This window comes from Piliocolobus tephrosceles, chromosome 2 (assembly GCF_002776525.5).
Source record: "Piliocolobus tephrosceles isolate RC106 chromosome 2, ASM277652v3, whole genome shotgun sequence".
NCBI classification, from domain to species: domain Eukaryota; kingdom Metazoa; phylum Chordata; class Mammalia; order Primates; family Cercopithecidae; genus Piliocolobus; species Piliocolobus tephrosceles.
This window is the reverse complement of record NC_045435.1, coordinates 53776301-53797929: the sequence shown is the minus strand read 5'-3', so window position 1 is coordinate 53797929 and position 21629 is coordinate 53776301. Positions and strand designations below refer to the sequence as shown.

The 21629-nt window shown below is 35.4% G+C and overlaps 1 protein-coding gene across 2 annotated transcripts in view; it reads left to right on the top strand.

Moving 5' to 3' along the window:
- Positions 1 to 21629, top strand: part of GRM7 (glutamate metabotropic receptor 7) — an 880316-nt gene that overhangs the window by 416947 nt on the left and 441740 nt on the right. For both annotated transcript variants that reach the window (XM_023218573.2, XM_023218571.1), the window contains exons 3-4: positions 11822 to 11963; positions 18940 to 19094. In XM_023218573.2, the coding sequence (XP_023074341.1) occupies positions 11822 to 11963; positions 18940 to 19094 (297 nt within the window). The remainder of the gene's footprint in view (positions 1 to 11821; positions 11964 to 18939; positions 19095 to 21629) is intronic.

Genomic DNA, 21629 nt, shown 5'->3' with positions numbered 1-21629 from the left:
ATATTTGCAAATCCTGTGGCAAAAATAATGTTACGTTGGCTTAAAATGAACAGTTAGCATCATCTTAGATAGGACTTTGGCTTTATCGGGCACAGTTTTGGGTAAATTACTTGAGCAATGGCTGTAGCTGAATCTGTTTCCTGATTCCTGGACAGAAAAATTGCTCCCCTTCTACCCCTAAAACTGGCATGGTTGATCCCACAGATAGAGATAAATAAAGCTATTTTCAGAATAATTCTGCCAGTAAGCTCACATCTATTTTGCAAGTAAGTATACTAACCTCATCTGGAGACATTTACTGCAGAAAAATCTTTCAAACTCTCAGGTATGAGCTAAGAACCTAAATATTGAATTCTTAAGCTTGGCAGCCCCTTTTGTGACTTGACTTCTGTTGGAATTCTCTAAAGAAAATAAAGAGGGTGAGCAAGACTTCAAGAGAAGGCCAGTAAATTGGAAGATGGAGAATCAGCTTCAAATGTCTTGTTTTGTTTCATACACTTAGAAAACTCAATGAACTCTTTGTCTTCTCTTGTTAACAACTCAATCAATCTTCTGGGACTTGGGAAGCTTTTACCCAAAGTCATCTGTTTTGAACACAAAGATGAAGAATGTGATGTTAACTAGCATCTTTGTTTACCTATTGTACTTAAGAAGTATAACTCATAAAAGTCTTAAATATTTCACTCCTAAGTAAGAAAGGGAATAATTTTCTCTGGGCTTTCTGAAAAATGATGAGAGTGACACAATTTTTTAAGTCACTAAAAGCTGGATTTATTTGTTTCCACTTATTTGCTTTGGGACATACATACTGATAAGTAGCAAGGTTTCCTTACAATAAATCTCACATTAAAAAAATGCTCTAATTGATATGTGTACTCTTTCAAGTCTTAAGAGAGGTAATAGTTTGCTGCAGGACTAATATATCATAGCAGAGACACTAAAGGTAAGGCGAACAGGAGCTGCAGATAAAGATGCTGAAAAATAGCACAATTCTTAAAGATCAATTTATCATTTAGCATTCAGAGGTCTCCAATTCAATGAAAACTAATCACGTTTTATAACTCTAATTTTGATATGTAATGTGGCAAGCTATTATCCAAATTGATAGTATAATCATATGACAGTAGTGTTTTCTTTATATTTCTTTATAAAGTTAAATTCTGTGTATTTAAACATTGCATTTACCATATGTAACAAGCGTAGAGATCTGAATATATGTTATGCCCATTCCTATTGAGAGGACAAAGACTCAATCATTCTCCTTTAAGGATATACAAAGGGAGATGTATTTGTTTGTCTGGATGAGTTGGGGTAAAATATCTGGCACTAATTCACCAAATGAAAAGATGCTATTACGAAGGAGTTATTGATTTTTTTTTTTTTTTTTTTTTTTTTTTTTACCATTTAGAAGACCACATTGGAGTTATAAGCTCTCCATTTATGCTGTTTTATTGACTCATTGATAGGAATGTGATGCAGGAAAGAGTGAGGGGTAGGAAATGAAGGAAATCCTATCAGAATGTGTAAGAACTAGTAGGAACATAGCTCTACACAAGGGTCATGTTTCTCAATTTTTGCCCTGGTCCTGCGTTTAGCTATGTAGCATTGGACAAATCTAGGTTCCAAGCTCCAGTCATCTCATCTGTAAAGTGGACCCATAACCCCACTTATGTCCATCTCTGGTATTATGTGGCAGTGTTCAAATAAGAATGGAGGCATTAAAAATGCTTTGGAACCAATAAAAGCAGTTGTTGTTGGGGAGAGATATGACTTTAGTGAAAGAAGCAATGAAGAATGACACAAGTACTTATTAAATTATTAATGGAAAGTAGTAGTATACAGATAATTTTAAAAACTACTATAGTATAGTACTGTAAGAAATGTACACACAGATTACTAGAAAATTCACAAAGGTCCGATAATATCCTGAGAACCACTGTCTTAGAAGTGTAATGAAATAGTATATGTATATGCCTGCTTTAAAATCCCATTGATTTGAAGTTTTCTGGATGCATCCCACATGGACATGTTATCCTATTATCCCCGAATTTTCATGACTTAAAATGAATAATAAAGATGCCTGCTTCTTTTTCCCCATATACATCCAGGTGAGACTGAAGAAATGAGAACTGTCACTTGTAAATACCTGCCATGTTTTAACCTCATGAATTGACCTCCTTTTTATTGTCCAGGGATGAATAGTGAGACATTCTTACAGAGAATCTGAGTGGAGACCAGTGACAATTGATTCTGACTGCCAAGCCTGTTCAAATCACAGGGAAAAACCAGTGACTGTAAAAAAATCAACCAATTTTTAGTTCTTGTTCAGGGAAAGGAACAGCTTGCTTTCCAAAGACTTCTTGAATTGGAGCACAAACTTGATTAACCCACTCATGACCTGCCAAGATACCAGCTGTTGAAAAAAATGTGATGTTCCTTATTGGGATTTTGTTTGTCATCTAAGCTTAGATCATTTGCAGAGGTCATTATAGTCTTGAAAGGGAATTAAAAAGAAAAGTAAACTGGTTCAACCATTGTGGAAGACAGTGTGGCAATTCCTCAAGGATCTAGAACTAGAAATACCATTTGACTCAGCCATCCCATTACTGGGTATATACCCAAAAGATTATAAATCATGCTGCTATAAAGACACATGCACACATATGTTTATTGCGGCACTATTCACAATAGTGACTTGGAACCAACCCAAAGACTTGGAACCAACCCAGATGTCCATCAGTGATAGATCGGATTAAGAAAATGTGGCACACATACACCATGGAATACTATGCAGCCATAAAAAAGATGAGTTCATGTCCTTTGTAGGGACATGGATGAAGCTGGAAACCATCATTCTAAGCAAACTATCGCAGGGACAAAAACCCAATTGTCGCATGTTCTCACTCATAAGTGAGAATTGAACAATGAGAACACTTGGACACAGGAAGGGGAACATCACACACGGAGGCCTGTTGTGGGGTTGGGGTAGGGGGGAGGGACAGCATTAGGAGATATACCTAATGTAAATGACCAGTTAATGGGTGCAGTACACCAACAAGGCACATGTATACATATGTAACAAACCTGCACATTGTGTACATGTACCCTAGAACTTAAAGTATAATAAAAAAATAAAAATAATAAAAAAGTTGTCTTATTAGTATATATTCCTGTGAGAGCGAGATCTTTGTATCTTATGTTAATTTCTATATTCCCCTCGTAGCAACTAAAAGAATGCCTGAAATGTGAAAGTTAGTTAATAAATATTTTTAAATGAATACATAAATCTAAAAATGGCAAATAAAGTATCACAAAGTATCAACACAAAGTAAAGGAGTATGACATCAGAAATCAGTAAAACTTAATTGCAGCCTCAGCTGTGATGCAGAGTTTCTCAATCATTTCCCCTTTCTGGGACAATTTCACCATCTGTAAAATGGAAGCATCTTTCTTTCTCTTCCTTCCTTCCTTCCTTCCTTCCTTCCTTCCTTCCTTCCTTCCTTTCTTTCTTTCTTTCTTTCTTTCTTTCTTTCTTTCTTTCTTTCTTCTATTTTTTGAGACGGAGTCTCGCTGTGTCACCCAGGCTGGAGTACAGTGGCCGGATCTCAGCTCACTGGAAGCTCTGCCTCCCGGGTTTACGCCATTCTCCTGACTCAGCCTCCCAAGTAGCTAGGACTACAGGCGCCCGCCACCTCACCCGGCTAGTTTTTTGTATTTTTTAGTAGAGACGGGGTTTCACCGTGTTAGCCAGGATTGTCTCGATCTCCTGACCTCGTGATCCGCCCATCTCGGCCTCCCAAAGTGCTGGGATTACAGGAAGCATTGTTCTAAAGTGTTGTTTTAGTTCCTAGATTTTAAGGTTAAGTCAGCTAGCATACATATAGCTGTGTCCAAGATTGCTGTAAACCTCAGCATGTCCTCAAGTATAATGCAGATGTTTCTCAGGCAAAATATTGCCTGAGATAAAATGGTAAAATTCCTGAATACATTTTATAGAGACTTGCTGTTCAACATTTCTTGGCTGAAAGATATGATGGATTCATTTCTCATTAGCATGTGCAGATAAAACATGCATTCTGCTCAGAATGAGAGGTGTGGTCCTCACTGGCAGGGAACAGAGAATTTTTTATCTAAGTGCTCAGTTTCCTGTGGTTTGTCTTAGGAAGTCTTGTGTACTTCCACCCCAACCCCACCAGCCTAACCTCTGCTTTTTATTATACTTTACTGCAACCATGTTTATCTATCTGTTCCCCAAACTGTTCCCTACATTGTGGCAGCTGAACACTTTTGGGGGTGTTCATCTATTCTTGCTTCCTGCTTTCTTTCTTTCCTCTCTCTCCTTTGGCAATCCAGAAAGGGGTATGGATGTGTCAAGGATCACACAGAGAGCTAGAGGCTAAGAAAGATCAAGAACCCTGTACTCTTAACTCTCAGTGCCTCTATCACCAAAATCTTTGTCCACCCCTCCCCACCCCCAGGTGCTCTTTCCAATTTCTTTGTGGCAGGAGGACAGTAATAGTGCAGACATCATAATATATACAGGGTTAGAGGAAAAGTCATGCCAGCTTTCTCTCTCTCTCTCTCTCTCTCTCTCTCTCTCTCTCTCTCCTCTCTTTCTCCCTCTCTCTGTCTATTTTTACCATGGGAGTAAAACTTTTCTCAGAACTGACTCTAGGAAATTTCTCCCTCTTTTGTGGGTCACGTGATTATTTGTAGTTGAAAAGAGGCTGGGAAATTGGGAAACATACTTGACCCCTTTTGACTGTGATCAGTGATGAGCGGTTGTATGGGACTGGATACCTTACCACCCTAAAACCAGGAATCTCTCAGCAAAGATGGGAGGGGAAATGGAGGTGATATGGTTTGACTGTGTTCCCACCCAAATCTCCTCTTGAATTGTAGCTCCCATAATTCCCACATGCTGTGGGAGGGCCCCGGTGGGAGATAACTGAATCATGAGGGCAGTTCCCCCATGCTGTTCTGGTGGTGGTGAATAAGTCTCAGGAGATCTGATGGTTTTTAAAGGGAAATCCATCTCGCTTGGTTCTCATGTTTTCTTTTGTGTGCTGCCATGTAATATGTGCTTTCTGCCTTCTGCCATGATCGTGAGGCCTCCCCAGCCATGTGGAACTGTGAGTTCATTAAAGCTCTTTTTCTTTATAAATTACCCAGTCTTGGGTATGTTTTTATCAGCAGCATGAAAACACACTAATGTGGGAGGGTTGAACAGTCTTATTCACAATGACCTTGACCTTTCAAAGTTAACCCCTCTCTTCCCTCCATTAAGTATCCTTTCTTTCACAGACATGTAACATCTCATTTCTTTTATAAAACCTTTGATGATTCCTCTAACAAGACATGTTATATGTATCTTTATCTCCTTTAATAATATGTATTCTCTTAATCTGTGGAATATGTGAGGACAGATCACTATCTTGTCATTTAGCTTAAAGTATTGAAAGATTAAAACCTCAGTACTACTCTGCCATTCAGTTGTGATTTGAGGTGAGTATTTAATTTCAGAATGACTCTTTTTTTCTCCCCACTCATAAGGTGGCATAATCATTGAATGTGTTAATAGATAAAAAAGTACTTAGAATAGCATCAACACACAGACAGAACTCATGAGACCCAGTCCTTCAACTATGATTAATATTATCTCTGTTAAACTCTTTGGATCTCAGTTTCTCCATATGTAATGGAGAATTGGATGTGGGTATTCTAAGTCTTCTTCTGCTTCCATGTATTACTTCTTTAAAAACAAACAAACAAACAAACACCATTGAGGCTGGGTGTGGTGGCTCACACCTGTAATCCCAGCGCTTTTGGGAGGCCAAGGTGGGTGGATCACCTGAGGTCAGGAGTCCTAGACCAGCCTGGCCAACATAGTGAAACCCCATCTCTACTAAAAATGCAAGAATTAGCCGGGCATGGTGGTGTGCGCCTGTAATCCCAGCTACTTAGGGGGCAGAGGAAGGAGAATTGCTTGAACCCAGGAGGCGGAGTTTGCAGTGAGCTGAGATTGCGCCATTGCACTCCAGCCTGGGGGACAAGAGCGAGACTTGGTCTCAAAAAAAAAAAAAAAAAAAAAAAAATTGAGCTTTTATTATAATAGTCTCAACAAATATTTACTAAATTAAATTGGGATAGCTAAATAATAGAATCATCAATAGAACTGTATTGTGTATCAGCTCTCTCAGGATTGAGTTGCAGGCTTTACATTGTTTTCTGTTGTTTCTGCTTATTAGATCAAAAATAATTCATAATCATTTGGGAGAGAAAAGTATTTTATTGGAAAGCATCTGTGGTGTGATTCCTAAGATTCTTCTTGCTGTTAAAGATTGCTAGCTACCAAGCACAGACAGAAAACTGACCAGTTTTCAGCTCTGAATCAAGAAGCAGATTGATTTCTGGGACTCTGAAATTCTTTTCATTACTTCAGTGGCTTGTATGTATCTCTCTTATATGTATCACTCTCTTAAGCTTTTGACAGTGGACTTTCTCAGTGAAAGCTGAGGTGCTGTGAATGGAGTTGTCCTATCTCTCATGGCTCTTCAATTGCCGCATTTACGATGAAACTTTCCAGTTCTCCCTACTTGTTGGCTCCCCACAGAAGTGTGAATTAATTTGGCAATTGCAATACCAACTGGCAGCATCAAACTCTGATTATATTTTCCGTGTGTCCGAGGAGAATGTAGTGTGCTGAATTATCACCATTACTGAGAAATAAGCTAAGTGATATTCAGATACCAGATGTGTGTGTGTGTGTGTGTGTGTGTGTGTGTGCAGTGCACGATTCCAGTTTTTGCTGGTAGGTACATGGGACCATCATTATTGTCTCACAGTGACACTCTTGGTATGGCTTCAATGTTTATGTTGATGTCATCTACTCACAATGTAAGTGTATTTTTAAACCTACCACATTCTCTTATGGATCTGAGGCAAATAAGGGGTGGATTGTCTTTCCAGCAGGTACAATTCAAGCCTTCCAAGAACCGATTATCAAAACAGCATGTTTATTTCTCTTTCTCTGTTTTCCAGTTTTCTTTCGGTTTTACAGTTTAGCTTTGCGAACAGGTTTATTCCCATTACCATGTTAATAGCCTATCTCTTCTGTCGAGGTGTTTAATTTTGCTCACCTGCGGGCAATTCCCTGTAAGAGGGGATGAGCATCTCAATTCTGCAATCATGAAACTCCGCACATCAGTTCCCCCGGTGTACACCGGGTGAGCCCTCAATCTATGTGTGCAGACTGCTTCTCTACTAGACATGTTGCCAAATGGAGTTTTCTCCAATTTGCTTAATCACTCAGCTATAATTGAATCCTGATGGGAAGCTGGGTTTCCATACAAAATTATACCCCTTCTCTTGCTGAGAAGATGGTAAAGTAGCCATTTCTTCTCCCTAGGAGTCCCAGGACAGTTTGCAGATGGTTTCATCCCTCCATCCTCCATAATGCTTTCCAGACTTGGAGGAATCATGGTATTGAGATTGTAGTCGCCATTGCCCAGGGATATATCTGTTGCTGGCTCTCTGTACCATTGTAAGCTTTATAACGAAGCACAATGATTTACCCTTTCCTTCCTTTTCTCTATGCCACCTTCCTAAGAGCTCCTCAAAAAATGTTTGGCAAAAATATCATTGAACAAATTTTACTTCTACCCGAGTAGGCTACAACCAGTATGGAGACACCCAGGTGAATATGTCTCAAAATCTGACCACCTGCAGCAGTTTCACCTAGAGCAGTGTGGGCCCTAAACTAGCGGCATCAGCATCACCTGGGAAGCTGTTCCAACTACAAATTCACAGGCTTTACGCAAACTGACTAAGAATCTCTAGAAGTGGGGATCAGAAATGTGCTTCACAAGCTCTTCTGTAAGTGTGAATTCTGATATTTTGTTTGATTGTTTGTGTTTTTATTGCTGAGTTTAAGAGTTATTTATATATTCTGGATACATTGTTTTATCAAACATATACTTTTAACCATGTCTCTGACTTGTGCTTTCGTTTTCTCAATGCTGTCTTTCACGGAACAAAAGATTTAAATTTTCATAAAAACCAATTTATCATGTTTTTCTTTGTAGATTGTGCTTTGGATATTATATTCAAAAACTCATTGGCAAATCTAAGGTCATATTGATTTTCCCTTTGTTTTATTCTAAAAGTTTTCTAGCTTTATATTTTACACTTGAGTCTATTATCCATTTAGAGTTAATTTCTGTATAAGATATAAGGCAAGATTTATTATTTCTGCATAAGAAAATCCAATTATTTTGGCATCATTTGTTGAAAAGACTATTCTTTTTCCTTTGATTGCCTTTGCATGTTAGCCAACAATCAGTTGACTATATTTGTGTTGGTGTACTTCTGAGGCTGTATTTTCTTCCCTTTGTTCAACTATCAATACTTTTTACCAACATTATACACTGCTTGATTCCTGTAGCTTGAAAGTAAGTCTTAAACTTAGGTGGTGTGAGTCTCCAATTTTTTTATTTTTCAGAATTGTTTTGACTATTCCATTTCCTTTGCCCTTCCACATAAATGTTAAGTTAGATGTTGAAATCTACAAAAATTAAAAAAAAATTTACAGAAAGTTTGATATAGATAGCATTGAATCTATAGATAGATTTGGGAAGAATTTACTTATATGTTTAAAAATGTATTTTAGCCATGTTTTATAGTTTTCAACACACGGACCTTGTACATATTTTGTTGCCTAAGTAGGACTGGTTTTTTGGTGGTACTATTAAATGGCATTGTATTTCAATGTAAAATTCCAGTAGTTCCTTGCTGATATATGATTGACTGTTGCTTATTGAGTTTCATATCCTGCAACCTTGTTTAAGGAACTTATTCTAGGAGATTTTTTGATAGTTTTTTTTTGGGGGTGTGGGGGGATTCTATGTCATATGTAAATAGAACTGATTTTACTTTTTCCTTTGAAACATGTTTATAGTTTGTTTCTCCCCCCCCCCCCCCCCCTCATTTTGGCAAGAGTTTATAGTACAGTATTGAACAGGATAGGGCAACCTTGCCTTGTGGTGTCTTACTATTAAATGTGACGCTAGCTGTAGGCGTTTTGTAAATGCCTATTCTTGGGCTAAAGAAATTATCTTCTAATTCTAGTTTACAGAGTTTATTATTGTTATTATAAATATATATATATATATATATATATATAGACAGATAATTTTGTTAAGTACTTTCTCTGCATGTATTAAGGTGCTCATGTTTTTTATTTGGTCTGACAATATGTAAATAATGATTGATTTTTCAAATAATAAATTAGTCTTTTGTTCTTTGAATAAAACCCACTCAGTCTTAATCTTTTTAAAAATGTGTTGTTGGGTTTAGTTAAAATATGTTTAAGAATATTTGCAAATATGTTCCAAGTAATATTGTCTGTATTACTCTTTTTTTGGTAATTTTTGTTTGGTAATATCTTTTCCTGGTTTAGGTATTAGGTAATACTGATCTCAAAATGAGTTATGTTCTCTCTTCTTCCATTCTCTGGAAGAGATTGTGTAGATTATGTTTTATGTATTCATTCACTGATAGAATTCATCAGTTAAACCATCTGAGCCTGAATCTTTATTTTCTGAAAGATTTTTAAATGACGAATTTGGCATTTTTAATTTACATAGGACTATTCAGATTATTATGCATTCCGTCTTGGTACTTTGTATCTTTAAAGGAATTCTTTCATATCATTTACATAGCTGAACTTATTGATGTAGAGTTATTACTAATATCCTCATATTGTGTTTGGATATCCATGAGATCATCAGGGTTACCCTTCTTTCATTCCTAAATAGGGTCATTTGTTAGTTCTCTATTTTTGTCTCAGTCTGCATTTCTTATCTGTCAATTTTATTTATATTTTCAAAAAAAGCAACTTTAAAAAAAATAATAAAAGAGCTTGCTATGTTTTTATGTTGCCCAGACTGGTCTCCAACTTACTATGTTGCCCAGATCTTGCTATGTTGCCCAGACTGGTCTCCAACTCCTGGGCTTAAGTGACTCTCCCTCCTCAGTCTCTTGAGTAGCGAATCTGTAGATTTTCACCATCATGCTCTGCTAAAAATGCAGCTTTTGATTTCATTGTTTTTCTCTATTATATTTCTGTTTTTAAACTCATTGATTTTTTTGCTTTACCTTTTATTATGTCCTTTCTGGTTTTTTTTTTTTTTTTTTTTGATATTTAGTTATTTTCTCTTAAAGTGAAAGTTTAGGTTGCTGATTTTATATGTTTCTTCTTTTCTAATATAAACATAATGCCATGTTTCCATCTAAACACTGCTTTAGCTGTAACTTACAAATTTTGATATAGTGTACTTTCATTTATATTTAGCTCAAACTATTTTTAAATTTACCTTGACACTTCTCTTTGACCCATGGGTTATTTGGTAGTATATTGTTTAATTTCCAAGTGTTTGGAGATATTCCTGTTATATTTCTGTTACTGATTTCTACTTTGATTCTGTTATACTCTGAGAAAATACTTTGTATTATTTCTATGCTTTAAAAATGTTTTTTGTATGGCTCAAAATATGGTCTATCTTAATAAATGTTGCATTTGTGCTTGAAAAGAATAAGTGTGTTTCTGTTGTGTGGGTTGTCAATTAGGTCAAGATGATTGATAGTTTTGTTGGGTGTTTATATGTTAAAGAAGGATCACAGGTGATTTCACGTATGCTGAAAGTTGAGAGCCACTTGGAGTGAGCTAACACTAATTGGGCTTCCAGTGTAACGAAGGCTTAATTTTGTATTTGATTTTATAGTTGTCTGTTTGTGGAAGTCTAGAAGCTTCCACCCAGTTGTCCATGTTCTAGGTGTGAGTTTATTGATTACAAATATCTCCTAAACACATTACACATTAGAGTAAGGTTTTTTACCTGTCTCTGTCCCTGGATCTTGTGCCCCTTGCATGGCCATTAGGATTTTTCTATAAATATTTCCTCTATCCTTTTCATCGATACTGGCTTTTAAGTGTGTTTTATAAAATGCTAGATCGAGGAGCAGCTGCTAAGCAAGAAGCAGGGAAGTAAGATGTACATACATTGCTTAGTAAACTGATGAGTATTTCTCCATCTTGAAATTCATAATGCCAGTGAATATCATACTGGCTCTGACAAGTTTGGCGTTAACACATCTCTATTCCTCCCTTTCTCTAACATAAAATGAGCAATACTAAATACTTTATCAGATTTTTGAGAAGACTAAATGAGATAACATCTGTAAAACACTTGATGACTTGGGCACATAGTATGTTGTCAGTAAGTGTTTGTTACCATGATTTACTGTAGTTGTTCTTGGTTTTAGTTTATTCCATTTATTCCACTGGAATTGATCTTTAAAAATAGAGATGGGTGAAAAGGGAAAAAAAAATTCTGGGAATGCAAACACCACAAAAGTCATAGAGATATACAGAACTTTACCTGTTCCAATTTCTTTATTGTAGTTTCCTTTTCGTAGTGTTAGTAAGGGGTATTGTATTCTATTCAAAAACCTTCTTCAACCTAGCCACTTTTTCTTCCTATCTACACCTGCCTCCTCTGAAGTAGTATCATTGGTATTGCTGGGAATAATTAGATATTTGTAAGTGTACTATAAAGAGAATGTCACGCAATACCATGGAAAATGCATTAGGTATGAACAACATCTCAGGACTCGGCGTGATGTCTTATGCCATCCTCGCTTAGCAACAGCATCAAGGAAGTATTGTGTATCCAGGATTCAGAATCTCCTCATCTACCTTCCTTGGCTGCTTTGACATCTCTGTGGAAACATTCTTGACACTATGTTTTCTTTTCTTAAACAGGTGGACTCTGCATTGCCCAGTCCGTGAGAATCCCCCAGGAACGCAAAGACAGGACCATTGACTTTGATAGAATTATCAAACAGCTCCTGGACACTCCCAACTCCAGGGCCGTCGTGATTTTTGCCAACGATGAGGATATAAAGTAAGAATAACTGGTGACATTTGTTAATATGCATGTTGCAACTTTAGGAGAAAGATTAGGCTGCTGGCTGTGACAGGAAAAGATAGCATAAGATCAAAGCTGTAATCATACAGCAGCAAAGTCTGTGCTTGCCTCTACCCCAACACATATAGTAGTAGCACGTTATGGTCACGTATTTTCCCTCTGTTAGCAAAATAAGTATTCAATTATTTGTAAAAACAGAAAACTCTAGATCTTTTAAAGGTGTTTTATTTAACATTTTTGCCAAATATATTAATAACAGATTTTTATCCAAAGAATGGTTCTCTTAATGTAAAAGAAAATGTCTTAAAATTCTGGTTTTATTGCTAGTGCCTTAACTTCACTATGTTCAAATCAAAAACTTGTCCTACCTCTACATTCTCCAATCCACTTTTTCTTTTTTCTTTTCAGACCTTGATCCTTCTTGGACTCAAAAAATCTGCTTGTAATCTTGACTTTCCTTTTTTCCTGGTTCCTTGTATTTTTGGCCAAGCCACGTACAAGCAAGCTTTGACTTGTTTCCACAATGTAAATGTCTCTTGCTTTTTTTTCTGATCACGACCAACCTGGTCCACAGTCCTCATTTTTAGAATTTTTAGAATATTTGTTTTTATAATCTTTATTTTTAGAATAAACAGTAAATAAACCTGATTACAAAATTTAAAATAAAGGTATAATTTCCATCTTGTCCCACAGCTAACAAGTTCTCTCCAGGTACAATTTCTAATTAAAAGTTTCTTATATATCCTTGTGGAGACATTCTGTATATATGCTAGAGGGATGTGCTGCTAGTTTTTACACAAATGGTAGCATATTATGTATATTCCTGTTCACCATTTTGTTTATCATTTTATCATGGAGATCACTGAATATCAGTACCTATACATCTATTCAGTCTTTTCAATAGCCAGGCAGAATTTCATTTTACATAGGTACTGTAATTTATCTAACTGCTCCCTTATTGACATTTAATTTGGATTAGACTATTGAAATTATAAATAATGCTGTAATTAACTTCCTTTTGCACAAATCTGTGTGTATAAATATAAATAGAAAAATATGTTAATCTATAACATATTATGCAATATATAAATTTGTAATGTGACAAAACATAACATACAAATATGCTTTATATATATCATAAATATTTATAAAATACATTTCTATTAAAAAGTTTCTAAGACAAAGATATGTCCCTTCTTAAAAATATATAAATATTGTCTCCCAGAGGAGTCATGCCAATTTATATGTCCATTGATGTGAAAGAGTTATTTGTGTTTTAAATCTTTGTCTATCTAGTAGTTCAAAATAATATATCATTGACTTTGAGGTGAATATCTTTTATTCAGTGTAAAGGTTTAATGGCCTGGACCCTTAAATTCCTGCTTGGATTTTTCAGTGTCTTTACCACCAGGGTCTCCAAGCTGTCTCTCTCCCTGCTTTGTTCTGGACACTGCCCCTGAATCCATCCATCTCCTAGTATAAAGCTCTGACCACAGGTGTGGTGGCAGGGCTGTTAAATGGAAAGAGTTTTGAAGTATTAAATGAGGATTATTTGCTCCTTAGATAATGAGCACTGTCTGACCTTGGGCAAGTTCCTCCCACTGCCTTCCAGGTTCTTTGGGCTTCAAGTCTCCTGCCAATAAAATGAACATCCTTTAGAGTTCTTTTTCGGATGATCTGGCTATTTCACCTTTCTAGTCTTATTCTATTCCAGATTCCCTCACATTTTGCTACTGTAGGCACAGTGCTGTGGTATGATCTCCCTCCCAATTCTGCATGCATTCTTTCACCCTCTCTGGCCCATGTTTCCTTCCCCACTTCATCACCTCAATGCTATCTCTAGTGCTGTCCTCTCAGGGAAGATTTTTCTGATGAATGTCACTTTGGAAAATTCTTCATACTAACTCAGTTTCATTGTTATGTGAATGATGTCATTTTTATTGTTGGATTGTTTAATTAATGTCTGTATTTTTCACTAGTTTGTAAACATTAGGGCAGAAATGATGCCTCTTTCGACTTGTTTTTGTATTCCCAATAACTCAGAGGCTCAGGATGTAGTAGAAGCTCAATAAATGGCATTGAACAAGTGAATGAAATTCCTAACCTAATACTTCATATTTAATAATTTAACAATAAGCTTCTTTTTTTCCTGAACTTCGTGGTGATTGAATATGTGGGCTTATTTTTACAGTTTACGCCTCATCTACATTTATCCAATTCTCCATCCAAAATGCATAACTCTGACCCTCCGATTTGTTCTGATTACTTCTCCATCATGGTCTTTACTCATGATGTTTTTTCTCTCTTTATCTGTCTAACTTATGTCTCTTCTTCAAGGTCTATTTCAAGCATTCCCTTTTCCAGTTTGGAAGAACTGATCCCGATTCTGATCATCCCTTAAATGTATTATTTCTCTCCTTATAAAATTATCTTATGGCATTTTTTTCCTCACTTTGTATTTTAGGTATCTATGAGATTTTGTTTTCATAATATTACTCTTTCTGTTCTGGTACTTTAAAAAAAAATCTGCTAATACCCTTCTTATTCATCTTATAAGTCCTTTTAACACCTATTTTACACTTTTGCTAAATATGTAATACATTGATAAGATATGGCCTCATGTTTATTTTTAAATAGATTGCACAAGGCACATAAAAGATGTACGGCAAATAGTTCTGGTAACTAATTGGTTATAATACTCTTGACTTGCAGGTAGTGTGAGTTTTTCATATTTGGATATAAACTGTACATAAGATGTTCAATAATTATGCCCATTTTTTTGCATTAGACTTGTGTGTTAAACATTATTATATATTGTCATTCATAATAGTGATGACAATAATTATTCTTGAGCACAGTACTAAAAGCCAACAGCATATAAAAATTTCTTCTAAGATGTCATCTTAAACACAGTGTCTGAATTGTACCGATAACCCATAATGTTACATTATTTCTTTCTTCAGAAGATTTACATTGTAGATCGGAAAATTTGAGGTTTCTTGGAACATTAACTTGAAGTACTTTGTCAGAGCGATAGCAGTAAGAAGACATTAATATCTAGATTTTAAAGCTAAGTGCTAAATCAGTCATGGGTATTGATAATTTGGATTTTAGACAAGAGTGGATTCTTTTTCTGAAATAATTTATTCTAATTATAAAAGGAACACATGTTCATTGTAAATCCACTGGGAAATAAATATTTTTTTTATTGTTGTTTTTTTAATAAAAGGAACTGTTACATTTTACTTTGCCCCCAGTCTGCTAGAAAAATTAAAGGTTAAGGAGAATAATCATAAACAATAATTTTAAATAATCTTCTATAAAACCTGCAGTTCCAACACTCAGAGATAACTACTAATAAATTTCTAGTTTAATTTTTGCAATCAGTTTTTTATACATTCACAAATTTTCTCCAACAGAATAAAGATCACAGAGAATTTTATCATTTTTTGTAATTCATATTATAGATTAATCATGTCATATCACAAGTACTTTTAAATGCTTTAATTATATTCTTATAACCTCCAAATTTTATGTTAATATATTAAACTGAACATACTTTTGTGTTTGTATCAGTTTTGACTTTCTTTTCCTGTTTTACTTGGGTTATCCCTACCTTTTTTATCCTCTTCAAACTTCATCAGTACCTCCCCAAACTTGTTAATAAAAATTCTATGTCATTCTATATTTTCTGTGCCTTGATATGATTCTATGCTTTTAACTCTGCATATATACACATATACAGGCAATTTTTGGCCAGCTTTTATTTTGTGAGAATTAAATATTTTATCATGTATTTAATTTTAATTTTCTTTTTTAATGTGTAATATCTAGTTTGATACCTTGTGGAAATCAAACTAAGTACATTTGTAATTGCTCTAGAATTCATCCTTTGGGTGTATTATCATTTTTTTTTTAACCGGTTTCCCATTGCTCTGTATGTAGGTTAACCCAGTAATGAACAAACATTTTGACAGCATCTTTGATCATTTTTGGATACATTATCAAAGTGGTATCTCTCGGCCAAAAGCATAAATATTTGATCTATTTTTATGAAAATAATACATAAAAAAACCAAAATATGACTAAAATACTTTTGATGCAAAACATTAATCTCCTGTTCCATCTCACCATACTTTCCGGTTCTGTTCTCTTTTGGCAGTTACTTTAACTCTTTAAACTGTTTCTTCTGGTTTTATCTGCATAATGTGTACATGTTGCAATTTTTGAATTATTAATTTTAAATATCTAATTCTTATGTTAAATATAACATTTCTATTTCTATAGTCATAATATTCTATCAGGTTTTAACAAAAATCACTATTTACATTATTGTGATGATATAAATATGATGCACTACAGCATCAAGTATGTTTTCTATGGTAGTTGTTTTTCTGGAAAACATTTTGTTGTTTTTCGGACTTAATATGACAATCTTCATACTTTGATGGTTATCTTTAATACTTTTTCTATTGTTGTCACTTTTCTCCATATATTCATATATAAGATTATCTGAGTTGCCTTGTTTTTCCTGAATACTGCCTTCCTGAAATCTCCATCATTCTGTTTTAATCTTGATCAGTTATTATCATTTGAAGAGTTTCTTCCTCTCAATCTCTTTGTTTTACCACTTCCTTTTTTTCCGGACCCTAACTGAATTTTATTCTTGATTTATTTCCTCATTTTGCTGGAGAATATCCTGTAGCATTTTTTTTTTTTTAAAGAGTAAATTAAGGGAAAACTTCATATATTTTACATCTAAAAATGTTCTCATTCTGCCTCTACCCTTAATTAGTAGTTAGGGTGGTAAAGTGTGGCGTCGTGTTTATTTTTATTAATAAATGCATCATACCTAGTAAAGAAGTGATTTACAACAAATAGCTGTGGTGACTAATGAGTTGCAGAACTCTTAACTTATAGGGAATTTAGGGTTCTAATTGTGGATGGAAAAATCTAAAAGAGCTACTGAACAAATATGCAAATTCTATTTGTGTTGGGATTCTTTGTGTTAAATATTAACATTTAAAGTCTTTTTGTCAGAATTTTGAAGCCATTGTGCCATCATCCATCTTTTTGTTTTGTTTTGTTTTGGTTTTTTTGACCTCTTGAGAGGTTAATAATATCGTTTCTTATTTTTTTCATGTCTTCTCATTTTCTCTTGAAGAGATTTTAAAACATTCTCATTATTTACAAGGATCTTATATTTCATGACATGCTTGATTTTCCTCCCATTATGCAGCTGGGTTTTTAAATTTGAAAACTTGTATTTTCAATTTTTTGGATTTTTATTTATTAAAAATAATATTTAAAGATTTACTCTATTTTCTCTGTACATTTTTTTTCTCTAAATGTTAGCTGGATATAGGTCTTCCTGGGTTGATTATTGATAAGAGGAAAAATAATTTCATTTCTTGTTATTTATTTTCCAACTTTTTGTTGTTTTGCTTTCTAGAGAATTTTCTGCACTTTATGCTATGTAATTTTCATTTCATATTTTTAATAAGAGCTGTTTCTTGTTATTTTTTTCTTATTATCTTGTTCTTGATTACAGATATGATCATTCTCATTTAAATGTGCTTATTACTTTGGTTTTTTTCCATATGTTATCTCTGCTCCACCCCACACATTTCCTTTTCCTTGTTAATTTTTCTATTTGACCATGGAGATTTTCCTCAATAATGAGTGTCTTCTGGCAATTCACATATGAGTAAGGCAGTAAAAAGCTCTGTGCCCATGGGCAGTGCATGACAACTGATGGGGTTGCCAGGGAATCAGATTGACCATTCCATTAGAGGACTTCTTTATAACAGTATCTAGAGTCTACTTTCTGATATGCATCAGATTTTTACAGAAAAATTGTTTTCTACTTGGGATAACATACCCCTAGTTCGCAGCATTTTGTGAACAGAAGTTTAAGATTCCTAGAGTGTCTTAACATTTCAATTTCTATTTTACTGACTTTTAGTCATTCCCTCCCAGCCCCATCTCCAGGTTTAACACGCCATCTCTTATCCACCTTTTACCATTTTGGTGTTTACAATATCGGAACCTAGTCCCTATGCTGCCTTTTTTTTTTTTTTTTTTTCTTTTTTTTTAAGAAAACTGTAATTTCCTGCCCAGAAGAAAAAGAAATAGAACTGGCCTTTGTCTCCTTATTTACCATCTTTCACCCAATATTCCTGCATTTTGCCCTGTAGCTCTGTAGTGCCTGATACTCCCAAGTCCCGAGAGACAAACAAACCCCTTACCCTGCAGTCTTACCCACCCCAAAGGGGTTTCAGTTGTAGCTTTTTCTGTTCTACAAATGAATTGCATCTCATTAATCCTCAATCCCCTCTTCCAAAAATACTATTGCAGTAACTTTTTCATTAATAACTATTTCCCTTTTTTCTTTTATTTGCCCTCATTGTCCTGATGATGTGTATATAATATTTTCAATCATACACAAGTTACAAATTTTTCATGTTTAACATGGAGTTCTATTTATTTTAATAAATAATTGACATGTTTAATTCATATTCATATTGCTTTTCAGAGATAATATATACCATCAGCAGTAAATGAGAGTGCTCATTTCTCCAGTCTCAAGCCAAAACTCTTAAAGCAAACATTTTGGCCAATATGAGAAATGAATTTGGTACCTTGGTCTAATTTGCATTTCCATCATTTCTAACGTATGTAAATATGTGTCTTGACCTTACTGGACATTTGTATTTCTCTTTTTATCTTTTAACGTTTACTATTACTTGCTCATGTTTCTCAAGATGCTTTATCTTTTTTATTATTGGTTTACAAAATATCTTTATATATTAGAGATATAAATTATCATGTTTTTTGCAATTATTTACTTTTTGAGAAATAATAGTACCTTTCTTTTTGCTGACTGTTAATATAAATGGATTCAGCTGATGTTCTTTATCATTAATGTAACTTTCCATATTTCTTTCCACAGGCAGATCCTTGCAGCAGCCAAAAGAGCTGACCAAGTTGGCCATTTTCTTTGGGTGGGATCAGACAGCTGGGGAGCTAAAATAAACCCACTGCACCAGCATGAAGATATCGCAGAAGGGGCCATCACCATTCAGCCCAAGCGAGCCACGGTGGAAGGTATGGGTTTAATCAGCAGTAGGTTTGCTGAGAGAGGTTCTGGTGCCATGCTGAATGTCCAAGCATGTGATTTTTTGAGGGTTTGGCATTTTTACCAAACTCATGGGGGGGTTGTTTCAAACTTATAGCCATGAAATACAAATGAGGCCACACACCTGGTTTGTTCTTTTAGTTGAAATTCCTCTTTTGAGGATATCATATTATTTTCATAATATCATGATTAGCAAACATTCTTTCTTTTTTCATTCACGCCACAGGAGCTTTCTGAGAGGAGAGCATTATTGTTAATAAGTAAAATAATAACATATCCAAGTGTGTATAAGTGAGCTACATTTTCCAAGAGAACACTTTCTCTTTGCAATGCATCCATTATTTCCTTAGCAGAAGAACTACAAGAATCCTTTCCCCCCTTACCTGTCAAGGTCCCTTCCAGCTCAGGGAGGCTGTAATGCAGCACACCACCTCTCTCAGGCACCAGCATCCCCTCACCTTCCTAGGTCGCTTTTGTTTTCATTCTGTCCTTCTCTTGCCTTTCTAAATTTATGCCTCTTTCTTTGCCTTCCTTGCTACTGCAAAGGTACTTAGAGAGGCAAAAGTAGGAAAGGGTGTCTGTTGCCACCCTGTAATCTAACAAAATTTGCTGATTATAAGTTATGTTATTCTTTAATTTGGAAACAAAAGTTATTTCTAAAAGTAGACACTGTGTAAAGAAAAAGGGACTCCTCTGCTGACAGCCTGCTTTGTGTTCCTTTTCTGATGGGCCATGTCTCCAAAGATTCTCTAAAACATGCTTTGCACATTAAAAAGAACTCTATCCTCTCACTCAAAAAGGGATCAAATATTTGCATTTTCTATTCTCTCTCCACTCAAATCTAATTAATTATTCTTCTCATAAGGCTGCATGTTCTGTGTAGGCTTTTTAGACAAATCAGGTTGTGGTTGTCACTGTTTCCTTTCTGTTACCTGGAGATGATAAAGATCCCATGAGTCACCCATGTTTTCACTGAGAGGCTTTGAATTAATTTCATTCCCCAATACATATCCAGAAAAGATTACCTATCTTACAATCCAGAGCAATGCATTTGAAGATGGGTTGCAAGAATAAAGGACAATATTTTAACCTTCTCCACTCCTTGCTGTGGAAAAGCTATGTATCTTCTCTGTGCCTTGCTCAGTGCTAGGAGTCAGGAAAACAAAAGATGAGTACTCAAAATTCTCACCCTCAAAGCACACAGACCTGAGTGCAGGTGGCAGAACAAGCAGAGACTACATGGGAACCATTGTAAATACGGTATGGAGGGCACAAAGAGAGAGTTCCCATGGAGGCTTTCCTAGGGTGGTGATGTTGTAGTTGGGGAAGATATCCTTGGATGCAAGAAGTGATAACTGGGACAAAAGTTCCATGGGAGATGTAGAGAAATGAAGGAACAGAACACTTGGGGAATATACAAATAATTCATTCTGCAGCACTGTCCTGCACTCCTGCCTCCTTGAAATCCTTCCAGTTCTTTAAGAATGTTCCTATTTACAAGACACTGGGGAGACCCTTTCCTCTTCTAGAGTACTAATCATTGCTATACTATTGGGCTGATTGACTTCTATTTATTTTGGGGGGTCTCATCTTAGATGTTAATTTTTCATGGGAGCTATCTGTGACCATCTCACCCCAACCAAGTCTGGGTTAGAAGCCCCTTCCATTCCTTCTATGGCATTCCACAAATCTCCTACTATTGGAACTCCTACTGTTTACTTGTTTCTGTCTAGAAATATCTCTGTTATGCACCATCTTACCCCAGCACGTGGCTCTTTGCTGAAAGTTGTAGGTGCTCAAACACATTCTTAAGTGATTATGTATCTGGAGTATCTGGAGGGATGGAGGAATTGCAGATAATATAAGGACCTGGCACAAAATCTATTTGAAAGTGGGCCAGAAGTTGCATTGCAAAGAGTTTTGAAAACTATACTAAGGAGTTTGTACTTTATGCTGAAAATCTAAAGAGCATCTGAGTGTGTCAGATGTGATTGTGGGGGCATTGGAAGGATTACAAGCTCACTCAGGTGACTGTAAGGAGGGGTGAAGGGCAAGAGTTGGGTGAGATTCAAGGCAAAGGAAGAACTTTCAGGGCTTCAACTGAAGTCCTCTCTTCCTAGGCTGTAGATGCCATGTAGACACAATGCACATATTCCATGACAATTAACCCCTGATGCCTGACATTTTGGGGAACTTACTGGGTCATCTCAAAGGTTTTATAAATTATTGAGGGAAAATACTATTTTCATGTAGATATAGATATACAACTTTACAAAATCAAAGAACAGCATCATGAACTAATAAAATAAAAATTAAGATTCCAAACAATGAAATTGGAGAGCAATGTTAAGAAAAACAATATTAGAATGTGATGGAATCGCAACAGTTCTTATGAAATTTTCTAATCTCACCCAGAGAAGAGTGAAGATTTTTTGTGGCCATGTACAAAAATGCTGTGGCTTCCATCTAGCCATATTGCCTAGGTGCATTTCTTACAAAGAGCA